We start from the raw sequence: 15,285 nt of genomic DNA, 5'->3' as shown, positions 1-15,285 counted from the left end.
AGTCGATAGTATGGTATAATTAATCACATGATACCTTAATATAAATCCGGTTTAAGGTAGTTAGTATAGCAATAGTTCCTATAATACAACACTACAATACTACAATAATTTACCCTTTATATACATTTAGTGATCATTTCACTTAAACATAAATGTACAAACTATATCTTGTTAATGATAGTTACACTTGGGAAAATTACACACTTTTATGATAAATGAACATACAAAATAGTTACGCCTTGGTAGAAGGCTACTTTTACTAGAAAATATAGGTTTTTATGAGAGATTCAAACTTTTACAAACACTTACAAACGTTCACATACTTTATCACCAATGTTTACAATCTCATGTTTAAAACCACGTTCAAACGTTTTGATACAAACACCGACACTAAAATACTTATGAACTCACCAACTTAATGTTGATAAACTCTTTCAAAATAACTTGTATTCTCAGGTCGTCAGTAGACTGGTACCGATGCCAGCTTTTGAGAAGATGGAGCGCATCCAAGACTCGTCTTATTATTTTGATTTACTTTTTGGTGTCTATAGTTATACGGAACACACTTGTATTAAAATTATATATTTAATGCAATGGATGATGTTGTTTGCTTATTATGACGTCCTCCCCCCCCCCCCCCCAGAACGTTTCCGCCGTTCTTGGTTTTGGGTTGTGACACATAAACTTCTAATGTGGAACTCAAGAATGAGACAATGCTCATCAAAGCTTTGCTTAAATTACATAGAATTAGATTTTGGAACTCAAGAATAAAACAATGCTCATCAAACTTTTGCTAAATTGCGTAGACTACTTCGATTGTGGAACTTTAGAATTAAACAATGCACATCAAAGCTTTACTAAATTGCCTAGACTTCTAATGTGGAACTAAAGAATGAAACAATGCTCATCAAAACCTTGCTAAATTGCAAAGACTACTTCTATTATGGAACTAAAGAATTAAACAATGCTCATTAAAGCATTGCTAAATTGCATAGAATTCTAATGTGGAACTCAAGAATGAAACAATACTAAAGCATGAATACTCAGACAAGCATGGAACTTTTTCGCTTTCTCTCTCTACTTTCTCTCTCTTCCCCTGTTTCTCTCTAACGGTGGTGCGATCTAGTTTTTGATACATCGGTGCTGCTTTTCCGGTGATTATTCCTAATCGGTGAAGCAATTTCTCTACTATTTCCGTTGTCCTAATGGGAGCATCATCCAAAGCGGATCGAGTGAAGGAAGTGAAGGTTAAACCACCGGATAAAAGTGCTACTGTCCGGTATACTAAGACTGAAGTGGATGTGAAGGAGCTTGTTCCTCCTGGAAGTATTGAGCAATCTTCAGCTACGATCTATAAAGCTCGTCGTAAGCCTAGTGTCTCTGGAGTTGTTGCGTCAGGAATTGGTAAAGCTGAGTGGAAAATGGAGGGGAAAGCCTTCAGAGTTAAGAATAGAGCTCGAAAAATTGTGGATGGGATATCTCCGATGGATACTGAGGAGTACTATGATGAGGAAGCTACAGAAGAAGAAACTGAAGACGAATTGGAACCTGCAAATGCGTGGGAGGCGGATTCTAAGATCTCATTGACGGGAAATGATAGTTCTATAAAGGGAATGAAGAATGGAGGTATTGAAGAGATGAAGATAATTGGATCGATCATGGGTAATATTCCTTCAGGTAATACTGCAAACCTAATGAAAAACTGGGATGGATCAAAAGTGAATGAAGAATTATTGAACCCTATTTCAGATTTAAAGAATGTCACGGATGAAATGTTGAGAGTTAATTCTAAAATTGTTGTTAGTGATGATACTAATCAGTTTAGTTCTGTGCTGAATGTCAATAAAGTTGGGGAATCTAGATCTGATGTTGATAAGTGTGTCATTAATAATGAAGAGTTTATTCCAGGGGTTGGGTTTCAGTTTCTTAGTAAATTGAAGGAGGATATGGTTGTGGGGAAGGAAGTTGATAATGGATTGGATCAGAGTATGGATATGGATATTTCAAAATTGATTAAGCAGAATGATGTGGAAGAAGGTATTAATGAAGATGATAGCTCTACTGATGTGGAAGGGGAAGTTGAATCAAGTGAAGAGGAATCTAGTGAAGATGAGGAAATAATGATGGAAGAGGAGACTAATGAGAAGAGTAATATTGAAGCTAAAGGGAAGTTGGAATCTGGTACAGTAATCAATAGTATTAGTACTCTTCCTTCTATTTTGGGAGCTGCTAATAATGGCAAAAAGGTGGAAAGTGATATGCAGGGGAAAATAGAGAATTCATATGCTAGTGTTTTAAAAGGCAATAGGCATAAAGGTAAAATTGATGTGAGATATATGCCTGGGGAAACAGGTAATGAAGATGATCATGTTATTATCCCAATTGAAAATCTAATGAATGCTAGTATTCCTTACATGAATACCCTATATGCGTATATGATTGATAAGAAATTGGCTTTCCCAGTGATACAAAAAGAAGTTAGAAGATTATGGAAGAATGTGGGACTTGAAGAGGTGTTTATGAATAATAAAGGATTTTTTTCTTTAAATTTAGTGATGAACAGGGGATGTTGTCTGTTTTGGAGGAAAGTCCATGGCTAATGTTCAATAACATGCCTCTTTTTCTTCAAAGATGGACACCAGGGTTGACTTTAACAAAGAATAGTCATGATAAGATTCCTGTCTGGGTCAAAATCTATGATCTACCTTTGGAAGTATGGAGTGGAGATAATCTGTGTATTATTGCTAGTAAATTGGGAATTCCCCTTGCTTTTGATTCATTTACTGAAGAGATGTGTTTGGAACATAAGGGAAGGAATGCATATGCTAGAATTTTAATTGAAATGTCGGCTGAAAAAGAATGGAAGAAAAGTATTGATGTTTCAACTTGGGATTTTGTAACTAATTCGGCTGTTATTCAAAGATTTGAAGTGGAGTATGCTTGGATGCCTTCTAGATGCAGCCATTGTAAGGTTTATGGACACATGGATAAGATATGTTTGGCAAGTATGAAGGGTAGTAATCCAGGGCAAAATGGGAATAATGGAATTAATAAGGAGTATAAAGGGAAATCTGTGATTGATAATGAAGGGTATATAGAAGTTGTTAATAAAAGAAATAAGAATGTCAAAGATGGAGAAGGCACTAGTAAAACATTGATGAAATCAGCTAATATCGTTAATCAAAAATACAATGGAAGGAGTAATTTTTCAAGAAGGGGAAACAAATTCAGGGGACAAAATTGGAATAAAAGTGGAAATGGTCAGGGGCAAAATGGGTATTTGAATAATAAAGGGGTAAGTCACTGGAGTATGGAGAAAAATAAAAGATATGAGAAGGTAGCTAGGCAATATGATAATAATGATAGGAGCTATAAGGGAGAAATTAAACAAGGGGAAATTGAAAAGAATGTTAACAAAAAAGAGGAGAATAAGAAGATGGTTAAGGAAACTGATAAATGCAATAGAAACAGTTTTGAAGTTTTGGGATTGATTGATGAGGATGTTATAATTGGAATGGAAGAGGATGATAAAGGAGATAAGATTGGTGTTATTTCTGATAATCAGACTTGTTTTCAATCTGCTATTGATGATAGCAGATTGAATAACGATATGATTCATTCTATGGGGATTAGAAAAGAAGATTTAGAAATGGTTAACAATGAAAATCAATGATAACACAAGGAATGATAAAAGCAGCAGCAATAGTGAGTCTTCTCAGGCATTTGAGATGGTAAATGCCAAAAATAATGTTATTACCCAATGATGTCGATTGGTGTTTGGAATATCAGAGGGCTGAATAAAGCTGTTAAGCAAAAAGAGGTTATTGATGTTATTAAAGATAATAACCTGGGGATTTGTGATGTGGTCGAAACACATGTTAATTGTTTAAATTTAAAGAATGTGTGTTGCAGAACTTTTGGGAACTAGGATTAGATTTCTAATAGCAACTCCTGTGATGTTGGTACGAGAATAATTGTTGGATGGGATCCAAAATTATTTGAAATTATGGTCATTTCTCAATCTAAACAAGTGATTCATTGCTTTGTTAAGTTCATGGATTATGGGTATAGTATGTTTCTTTCATTTATCTATGCTGCTTCTAAATATATTGAAAGAAGAGACTTATGGGAAGATTTGAAAAAATTTAGTATAACTATGAAAAAAGAAGCTTAGTGTTTATTGGGTGATTTTAATGTTGCTTTAAAAGAATCTGATTATTCTGAAGGGTGTTCTAAAATGTTGAAGGGTGTTGATGAATTTGCTGAGTGTATCAATTTCATTGAAGTTGAAGATTTGAATAGTACAGGGTTTCAATTCACTTGGAATAAATCCCCTGTTGGTAACAACGGTATTTTGAAAAAGTTGGATAGGGTTATGGCTAATTTGAAGTTCATGTCTGATCATCCTCTAACGCATTCAGCTTTCAAACCGTACAGAATTTCTGATCATTGTCCAGCTGTTTTAATAATCCCGAATTGTAAAGTGAGATGGAAATCTTCATTTAGATTTGCCAATTTTATTACGGATAAAGATGAACTTTTTCCTATGGTTAAGGACATTTGGGCTACAAATATTGAAGGTTTTTTTATGTTCAAAGTCACTCAAAAGCTGAAAATGTTGAAAAAGGGTTGTAGATAGATGTGTAACAAATTCAGAGGTCCGGGATTGAAAATTAAAGATTTGAGGAAGGAGTTGGGGAATATTCAAATGAAAATTGATCAAGAGCCTTATAATGCTAAATATAGGGAGGATAATGCTAATATTCTTTTTGAATATAATGTTGCTTGTAATGATGAAGAAAAGCTGCTTTCTCAAAGAACTAAGATCAAATGGTTAGTTGAGGGGGATAATAATACGAAGTATTTTCACAATTGTTTGAAAAGCAGGAATAACAGGAATCGAATTTTGATGGTGCTTGATGAGGATGGAAGATGGGTTAGGGGGAATTCGATGAAGGAAAAATTTGTTAATCATTTTAAGAATTTCTTGGGATGTGAAGATGACACAGATTTATCTATTCTTAATGAAATTTCTTTTCATAATAAGTTGAATAGAAATGTGGCCATGAATATGATAAGGGTAGTTACTGATGATGAAGTTAAAGTGGCTATGTTCGATATTGCTGATAACCATGCCCCTGGACCTGATAGGTTTTCTTCTAAATTCTTTAAGTGTGCTTGGAATATTGTTGGGCCTGAGGTATGTAAAGCAGTGAGGGAATTTTTCTAGACCGGGAAATTATTGAAGGGTATTAATGCCACTAGGATTGTGCTGATTCCTAAAGTGGATAGTCCAAGAAAAGTCACTGATTTTAGGTCTATTGCTTGTTGCAACACTTTTTATAAGTGTATCAACAAAATAATTGTTAACATGATAAGGAACAATTTAGGTGATATTGTTAGCAAGAATCAATCTGCCTTTATTCAAGGAAGATCAATTCTTGATAATATTCTGCTTGCTCAAGAATTGATGGTGAGGTATAAAAATAAGAAAGGAAGGCCAAAATGCACCTTAAAGATTGATATACAAAAGGCGTATGACACTGTGGATTGGAAATTTCTTAAGAGGATCCTGTTGGAATTTGGATTTCATCCGATCATGGTTAATTGGATTATGGCATGTACTTCTTCTACATGGTTTATGCTGAATTTTAATGGAGAAGATCATGGATATTTTGAAGGAAAAAGGGGGCTGCGACAAGGAGATCCTTTATCTCCTTACTTGTTCACTTTGGTTATGGAGGTTTTCAATTTATTATTGCTGAAGAAAATTGATGATAGCAATAGATTCAAATATCATTGCAAATGTGAAAATCAGAAAATTACTCATTTATGTTTTGCAGATGACTTACTTGTGTTTGCTTATGGCAATGGGAATTCTGCGAGAGTGATAAAGTCTGCTCTTGATGACTTTAAAACTGTTTCGGGGCTGAAAGCAAGTATGGAGAAGAGTCAGATTTACTTTAGTTGTGTGAAGCCAAACATGAGAAGGATTATTGTGGGTATTTTACCTTTTGATATTGGTAAAATACCCTTTAAATATGTTGGAATACCAATGTGTGTGAATACGCTGTTCAAAAAAGACTGTAAGCTCTTGTCGATAAGATTAAATTAAAAGTGTATAATTGGAAAAATAAGATACTTTCTTTTGCTGGAAGATTACAGCTCATAAATTCTGTGTTGGCTTCAACTCATGTTTATTGGGCTTCTATATTCAAAATTCCTATTGCTACTATTAAGGAGATTGAATCGATTTGTAGGAGTTTCTTGTGGGCTAAAGGAGAAGTGGTCAAAGGGAAAGCCAAGGTTAAATGGAGTGATGTTTGTAAACCAAAGATAAATGGAGGTCTTGGAATTAAGAACTTGAGATTCTGGAATGATGCTTTGTTATCCAAGCATGTTTGGAATTTGATTAATAACAAAAACTCTCTGTGGGTTCAATGGATGAGAGAAAATTATATTGGTAAAAGGAATTTTTAGGATATATGGCAAAAGAAAAGTATGAATTGGACTTGGAAGAGATTTTTGGAATTGAGGAAAATTATTAGACCTCATGTTGTTTCTTGTATTGGAAATGGGAGGAAAACTTCATTGTGGCATGATTGGTGGCATCCAATTGGTATTTTAAGTACAATTATTGCTAGGAGGGATTGGATTAGAAATGGTTTTAATGATAATTCTTTAGTCAGTGATGTTATGAATAATGATTCTTATGCTTGGCCCTTTGATTGGGTAAATAAGTTTCCTGGATTGATTGATGGGCCCATGTTCTGCAATATTGGAAATAATAGGGATATGATTGTTTGGAGGGATATGAAAGGCTTGAGTAAGAAATTTTCTTGCAAACAAGTTTGGAGAGATATTAATAATTTTGGAGACAAGGTTAATTGGGTGAACTATGTTTGGTATAGGAATTGTATTCCCAGGAATGCTTTTATTTTGTGGCTTGTTGTGTTGAATAGATTGAAAACTCAAGATCGAGTTAAAATTTGGGAGAAGTCTGGTTCTTTGCTATGTCCTTTCTGTTTAACAATTTCTGATTCGCATGACCACCTTTTCTTCCAATGTGAGTTCGCGATTACTATTTGGAATCATTGTTGTTCCAAGACTGGAATTGATGTTTCTTATTCCAATTGGAATGATTTAGTTCTTAATATATGTTCTGGGTTAAAGTCTAGAACTGTTGAGAATTTGATAAAAAAATGGGTGTTGGCTAGTTGTGTTTATCATATTTGGAAAGAAAGAAATCTAAGGATTTCTTGTAATTTGAGAAATTCGGACAGAGGAGTGATTTCTTGTATTGAGAATGAAATTAAATTGAAGTTGATAGGGTTGAGGAAAATGAATATTATGGTCAGTGAGGAAGTGTTACAGTCTTGGGGTATATTTGGAAACAATTTCTGTTATAAATGAAGGACTCTGTATGGGTTTTTGGTGTTGGTTCTTTCAGTTTAGACATTTGGATTAATATGGGATTGATGGTTAGTTTGTTTGGTTGTATGGGAGATTTGTATTGGGGGTATTTTCGGAAAGGCAGAATTATAGGAATTGACGGGATTCAAGGAATTGATGGATTATTTCACTGGATTAAGAGCTTGCTCTTGATTTATGTGATTTGTACCTTTGGGATTTTGTATTTGGATAAGATCTTTTTTGAGATTATTCAAATGGAAAATCCTAGACATGTGATTGATGCCATGTCTAGTCTGCAACTTGTTCTAAATTTGTGGTGGTTTTGGTGCTCCTTCTATTTCTTGTTTTGTGGCTGCAGGATGATCTTTTTGCTGATGTTTGTCAAGATTGTTGAAGTTGGGATTGCGCACAGCAGGAGATTCAATTTGAGGACTCATATTGTGATGCTAAAGAATATTAGATGGAGCAACAGAGGGTGGATTCAAGAGCTGATAGGAAGAAGAAGTTGCTGGATTAAGCTCGTGAAGTTTCTGCAGAGGAATTCGTTTAATGTGTCTTATGTTTTTTGGTCCACTAAATTTGGCTTTAGTTTGTTTGGGTTTGGACCTTTATGGATTTGGTTTTTAAGTTTTCACTGTTGGACTGTGGGTTTTTTTAAGGGCCTTTCTCCTTGCATTGGTTATAATATTGTTAAGTGGTATAAAATTTGCAAGGGGATGAAGTTACCTTTTTTCCCACATTTAATAAGTCCTTGATGTAGTGTCTTGAATTTTAAGGTTTTTTGGGGTATTTGGAGGTTTATTGTGAGGGTTAAAAAATGGTTAGGAAGTTGGTTATGGATAGGTTGGATTGAGTAGTGTTTTTTTATTGTTCTTTATTTTATTTGTATTTGTATTCTTTTATTCTTTTTAATAAAGTTTGCTGAGCCTTGGCTCTTTTAAAAAAAAAAGTATTCCATATACTAATACTTTATATGGATATATGATTGATAAGAAGCCGGCGTTTCCCGTGATTCAGAAAGAGGTTAGAAGGTTATGGAAGAATGTGGGTCTATAAGAGGTATTCATGAACAACAAAGGGTTTTTCTTTTTTAAATTTAATGATGAGCAGGGGATGTTATCTATATTGGAGGGCAGTCCTTGGTTGTTGTTCAATAATATGCCTTTATTCCTTCAAAGGTGGAGACCAGAATTGACTTTAACTAAGAATAGGCATGATAAAATTCCGGTGTGGATTAATTTTTTTTTACCTTTGGAAGTATGGAGTGGTGAAAATTTGTGTATCATTGCTAGCAAGATAGGGATTCCATTGGCTTTTGACTCTTTTACAGAGGATATGTGTTTGGAACATAAAGGTAGAAATGCTTATGCTTGAATTCTTGTTGAAATGGCAGCTGAGAAGGAATGGAGAAAGAAAATAGAAGTTTCTATATGGGATTTTGTTTCTAATTCTACTGTGATTCAAAGTCTTGATGTTGAGTATGCTTGGATTCCGTCTAGATGTAATCATTGTAAAGTCTATGGGCATATGGATAAAGTATGTGCTGCAACTATGAATGTAGAGAAAGTGGTTAAGATTGGGGATGATGGAAACATAAAGAACAATAAAGGGAAGGAAGTGGTTAATAGGGATGGATTTACAGATGTCAGTTATAAGAAGGTGACAGGAAGCAATAATGGTGAAGGCACTAGTAAGTTTCTGGAGGGTTATACTCAATCGAATAATCAGAGAAATAATAGGAAGAATGGGAATTGGAGCAGGGGTAATAATTCCAAAGGCAATAATGGGTATAGAGGTGGTAATGGTAAAGGGCAAAATCGGAATTGGAACAATAAAGGGATAAGTCATTGGAATTTAGAAAAGAATAGAAGTTATGAGAAGTTTGCTAATGGGTAGAATTTGGTTGGTAGTCAGGGGTTAAAGGAGAATAAAATGCAGGGGTATGTTATTAAAAAGGATAATAAAAAGGAGGGGGGTAATAAAAGTTTGGAACGTAAGACTAACACTGGTGATGGCTTAAGTAATAAAAACAGGTTTGAAATTTTGGGAGAGATTAAAGAGGAAGTGTTGGATAAAATGGAAGAGGATGCTAAGGGTGAGAAGGTTGTTATACATCAGAAAGTAGAATGTGTTGGTTCTACTGTTGATGCTAATGAAATCATGAATAATAAGGTGCTTCCTTCTAATAAGGGTGAAGGGGTAAAATAGAAAAAGAATGTAATAAAATGAAGAATTGCAGGATGGAACAGGAAAACAATAACAACAAGATGGGGATTCTCAGGCATTTAAGGAGGTAAATGCCAAAAACTCTACTAATTCCCAATGATGTCATAGGTGCTTGGATTGTTAGGGGTTTGAATAAAGCTGTTAAGAAGAAGGTGGTTATTGATGTTATTAGGAGTAATAATCTTGGTATTTGTGCTGTTGTGGAATCTCATGTCAAGGTCTTAAATCTCAAAAATGTTTGTGCTAAGACTTTTGGGCAGTGGGATTGGGTTTCTAATAATAATAGTTGTGAAGCTGGAACTAGAATTATAGTGGGTTGGAACCCTAGACTTTATGATGTTATGGTGATTTCTCAGTCCAAGCAAGTTATCCACTGTTATGTTAAATCTTGTGATTCTGATTTTTGCATGTATTTGTCTTTTATATATGCTGCTTCGAATTATATGGAGAGAAGATTGCTATGGGATAATTTGAAGAAACATAGCTTGGTTATTAAGAAGGAAGCTTGGGGTTTATTAGGTGATTTTAATGTTGCTTTAAAGCCATCGGATTATTCTGAAGGATGTTCTAAAACGCCCAAAGGAGTTGAAGATTTTGTTGATTGTTTAAATTTTATTAAAGTTGAGGACCTGAATTCTTATGGGTTTCAGTTTACTTGGAATAAAACCCCTGCTGGGAATAAGGGTCTTTTGAAGAAGTTAGATAGAGTTATGGTCAATTTGAAATTTATCTCGGATCATCCTTTAGCTTATCCTGTTTTTAAACCTTATAGAAATTCGGATCATTGTCCTTCTATCTTAAATATTCCTGGTGGCAAAGTGAAGTGGAATCCTTCTTTTAGATTTGCTAATTTTATTGCTGAGAAGGAGGAGTTTTTGCCTTTGGTCAAGGAAGTTTGGGATATTAATATTAATGGTTTCTTTATGTTCAAAGTATGTCAAAAGCTGAAGATTATTAAAAAACATTGCAGGGAGCTTTGCAATAAGCATTGGGATGCTGGGAAGAGAATTCAACAATTAAGAAGAGAGTTGGAATGTAAACAACATGAAATTGATCTTAATCCGTTTGATTGCAAGATCAGGGAAGAGCATGCTAATATTCTCTGTGATTTTAATGTTGTGTGTAATGATGTAGAAAAGCTTCTTGCCCAGCGTGCTAAGATTAAATGGTTACAGGAAGGGGACAATAATTCTAAATTTTTTCATAGAATTATGAAGAGTAGGGGTAATAACAATCGTATTCAGATGGTCCTTGATGAAGATGGAAGATGGGTTAGTGGGAAGGCTATGAAGGATAAGTTTGTTTCTCATTTTAATAAGTTTGTGGGTTGTAAAGATATTACTGAGTTGTCGGGATTAAATGATGATTTTTTTCATAAAAATTTGGATAGAAGGGTGGCTGTTAATATGATTAGAGTGGTTACTGATGATGAGATCAAAGCTGCAATGTTTGATATAGATGACAATCGTGCCCCTGGTCCTGATAGGTATTCCTCAAAAATTTTTAAAAGTTCTTGGAACATAGTTGGTTCGGAGGTGTGTAAGGCTGTGAGGGAATTCTTTTGGACTGGTAAATTGTTGAAGGGGATCAATGCTACTAGAATTGTTTTGGTTCTTAAAGTGGAGGTTCCGAGGAAAGGTTCTGATTTCCGTCCTATAGCTTGTTGTAATACTTTTTATAAATGTATCAGTAAGATTTTAGTGAACAGAATCAGAAATTGTTTAGGTGATATTGTTAGCAAGAATCAATCAGCATTCATTCCAGGAAGATCTATTTTGGATAATATTCTCCTTGCTCAAGAGTTGATGGTGGGGTATAAAAAAAGAGGGGAGTTCCTAAATGCACCTTAAAAATTGATATTCAAAAGGCTTATGATACGGTGGATTGGAATTTTCTTAATCGAGTTCTGCAGGGGTTTGGGTTTCACCCAGTTATGGTTCAATGGATTATGGCTTGTGTTTCTTCGCCGTGGTTCATGCTTAATTTTAATGGTGAAGATCATGGGTATTTTGAAGGAAAGAGGGGTCTTAGGCAGGGTGATCCTTTATCTCCTTACCTATTTACTATAGTTATAGAGGTGTTTAATATCATCTTTTTGAAGAAAATTGAAGATGGCCAGAATTTTAAGTTTCATAGTAAATGTATGGCCCTCAATATTTCCCATCTATGCTTTGCTGATGATCTGTTGGTTTTCTCTTATGGTAATGGGAATTTGGTTAGAATTATAAGAGATGCTCTTGATGAATTCAAAAAAGTTTTAGGGCTGAAGGTGAGTACGGAAAAAAGCCAGATTTATTTTAGTTGTGTTAAGCCTAATATGAGAAGGATTATCTTGGGTATCCTTCCTTTTGATGTTGGGAGATTTCCGTTTAAATATTTGGGTGTGCCTATGTGTGTCACTAAGCTGTTTGACAGAGATTGTAAAAAGCTGATTGTGAAAATTAAGTTGAGAATTTTCAATTGGAAATGTAAGACTTTGTCGTTTGCTGGTAGGTTGCAGCTCATTAACTCTGTTTTAACTCAAGAATTAAACAATGCTCATCGAAGCTTTGTGTCACACCCTCGGCCGCCGGCGGAAACGCCGAGGTGCGCGACGTAAATCAGTAATCACAGTTATTAAACATACATTGAACAGTACAAATATAATCTTCTATTATTACCGAAATAGAAATTACATTAACAATGACTATTGCTAAATCATGACACACGTCTGACAATCCGGCGTTTACAAAGATATAATATAACTAACGGAGAGTCTTCTGAGCGAACACTTCCGACCTGCTAAATAACCTGAGAATACATGCATTAAAATATGTCAATAAAATTGTTGGTGAGTTCTACAAGTTTTGAAACAGAGTATTTTTATACCCAAAAGTGTTTAATAAAATTTACCTGGTTGACCAGCTTTTATAAATACATACTTTTCTATTAAAAGTATAAAATAATTGGGTTATAAGATTGTGTTATGACTCATTCATAAATACCCTTTGTTCAAATCCAAATGTACAAATGTTGGAAAATACATATAAGTAATTCAGACTTATATCAAAATGCATTTTTATATAAAGATTTTGAATATCAAATTATATAAAAATAAGAAATGTTACCCTTTGTGAGAACATAAAATAACCAACTTTACTCTTGAAACCTTATACAAGAATTTGTATCATTTATAAAACAAATCATAAGTATTGAATTTATGAACTTTGTAAAATCGCGTCGTGACAGTAATTAAGTATTATCTGACTTAATTTGAAAACCGACACTTAGCCGGTGGGGTAAACTCCTCCCACATAAATATTGTGTTTTCTTATAAAAACAAATGGTTTATATAAATAACTTATTTTATGTAATTTAATAGATCTTGTTAGAGCCGTGTCATGATATTAATTAATTGTTATCTTACTTAATTCTTGGTACTGACACTTATTGCTTTGAGTCACAAGCTATCCCACTGAATACAGTTTCTTACAACTAGAATGAGTGAACATAAACCTTGTATAAATCCAATATCGATTCTATACGATAACGAAACAAAAATGGGCTTTTATAATGAAATCATAACCGAAATCGTCACACTGTACTTTATTAATGCACCGACACCATAATACGGCGCGCATGCTAAAGTCATTCACCTCGTTGTAACACGTGGTAATGTTTTGATAATGCTAACGTCAGCGCCAAAAATCATCACGTCAGATGTAGTTGTAGCTAGCAACTCCAGGCGGGCGGTCGTACCGTATAAAATCAATAATATGACACTTACACCCGACGTTAGTCATTCCCTCGAGGATTAACAGTTATATATTGGAGAGTTTCTACTAAGTATTGAGATCTTAGCTTTCGCGAAACCCAGAATAGTTTATAATGGAAACTCAAACGTATTGGATATGGTATTCAGAATAGGTATGATGAACCTATATGGAATATATGAAGTAGGTATGATGAACCTGCATGAAATAGGTATGATGAACCTATACAAAATAAATGGAGTAGGTATGATGAACCTACATGGAATATGTATGATGAACCTATACGGAATACATGGGGTAGGTATGATGAACCTACATACAATAGGTATAATGAACCTATATATTCCATTCTAAATTCACTGGATATGTAACATTATTCACCGTTTAGGAAAACGATAACTGAAATTCTCATAACTTCAAGAATTTATCATATTAGATACGGTTTCAATGTTGTATTAGCATAATAGCTAATTTTTGAATTTATCCAAGTTTGGATCGACCGTAGTTCTATATTCCCCATATTTTATATGAATTATGCGAGAATAATTTTAATACATTTAATTTGGGATAAAGATAAAGTCTTTAAATACAATACTTGACAAGTATTTATTTCGTAAATAGTGACTCTTAAGTTGTGAAGTCGATCATGTTATTTATTGTGATAAGAATAAATAACTTAGTATAACGAAGTTATGTTGTTATAATTAATACAAAAATATATTAATAAATTCTCACTTCATTTATACATAACCTTATATATGTATTAAAAGTTAAATCTTATAATTTTAACTAATAATCATATAATTTCATAAATTTAATCATTCCATCAATTATGACAATGTACTTTCGCTATATACATGAATAATAAGTTTTGGTCATTTTGATACCTTTTCGTGCTGCCATGAAATACTTTAACTTATACATACACAATCATCATTCGTGTGACTTATAATATCAACATGTGTTATTATAGCAATCTACTTATAATCTTAAGAATTTTCTCAATATCTATATTTATATCTTACGTATAGTATAAATATATCATCTTTTAACAATCTATTTTAACTTAATAGATTTATTGGTGATTTATCACATTTTTAGATTGCTATATCATAAACTTTTGACCAATAATAAAGTATGATGCTATTTTGTATATAAAACTTGAAAATCATCAAACTTTAATAGACACATATATATTCTCCCCCAAAATATTAAAATAGTAAAAGAGGGGCCGTAGAAACTCACATTCGAAGCGTGATCCCGATCCCGGTTCTTTTGGTGAAGCTCTTCGTGAATGGTTCGTTCTCGGACTTTTAAATGGTTCAGGGTTTATTTGGTAATGTTTTAAACTAAAGGGGCTCGTTTTCAAATATTTTATATTTGAAGGAAAAGGCTGTTTTGCAATTTATTTTACACAAGGGACTAATTTGTAATGAATTATATCCAAAAGGGTTGTTTTTAAAATGTTTAAATCATTTGGGACCTGCTTTGAAAAGATTTATGTCAGGGGATGATTTCCAGATTTAAAGTTTTAATTAAAGGGACTGTTTCTGTCAATCTGATACAAGGTTTGGGGTACAAGGGATTTGACGCCTCCTCATCTTCATTGGTTCGTCAAATCGAGTATAGGAACAGAGGGAGCGACGAACAAACGGAACCACGAGAAGGGTCCAAACTCCGGCAATGGCTGGTAGGTTGGGAGGAGGAATCGAACTCCATAGAGCCTCATTTGGATTGCTTTAATCTCCGCCGGCAGTGAGCCAAGAAAACGGCAGCAAGGTCGATGGGAGAGGCTATGGTCGACAACAATGGTGGCGAGAGGCGGCTCCGACTGTTACTCTTCGCCTTTTCTCTTCTGATTTTGGTAGGTAACACAAAGGGAAGATGGAGGTGT

At 34.0% G+C, this 15,285-nt stretch overlaps 1 protein-coding gene across 1 annotated transcript; it reads left to right on the top strand.

Annotated features, from left to right (window-relative positions):
* The first annotated feature begins 4,639 nt into the window (after positions 1-4,639).
* On the top strand, positions 4,640-8,787 carry LOC128134198 (uncharacterized). The gene is made up of 7 exons (XM_052771676.1): positions 4,640-4,833; positions 4,888-5,200; positions 5,348-6,023; positions 6,119-6,399; positions 6,481-6,882; positions 8,407-8,436; positions 8,524-8,787. The coding sequence occupies exons 1-7, from the start codon at positions 4,640-4,642 to the stop codon at positions 8,785-8,787; spliced, it is 2,160 nt and encodes a 719-aa protein (XP_052627636.1).
* The last annotated feature ends 6,498 nt before the right edge of the window (positions 8,788-15,285 follow it).

Source organism: Lactuca sativa, chromosome 5 (assembly GCF_002870075.4).
Source record: "Lactuca sativa cultivar Salinas chromosome 5, Lsat_Salinas_v11, whole genome shotgun sequence".
Classification (NCBI taxonomy): domain Eukaryota; kingdom Viridiplantae; phylum Streptophyta; class Magnoliopsida; order Asterales; family Asteraceae; genus Lactuca; species Lactuca sativa.
The sequence above is the reverse complement of the archived record's forward strand: the minus strand, read 5'-3'. Positions and strand labels throughout refer to the sequence as shown.

What these genes read in the sequence shown, in the direction of transcription:
- LOC128134198 (XM_052771676.1), top strand. Translation starts at nt 4,640, where the DNA reads ATGTGTAACAAATTCAGAGGTCCGGGATTGAAAATTAAAGATTTGAGG. An exon ending in GGAATATTGTTGGGCCTGAG is followed by an intron (nt 5,201 to 5,347) that starts GTATGTAAAGCA and finishes ACTTTTTATAAG; the next exon opens with TGTATCAACAAAATAATTGT. An exon ending in TTAATAATTTTGGAGACAAG is followed by an intron (nt 6,883 to 8,406) that starts GTTAATTGGGTG and finishes ATGATTGATAAG; the next exon opens with AAGCCGGCGTTTCCCGTGAT.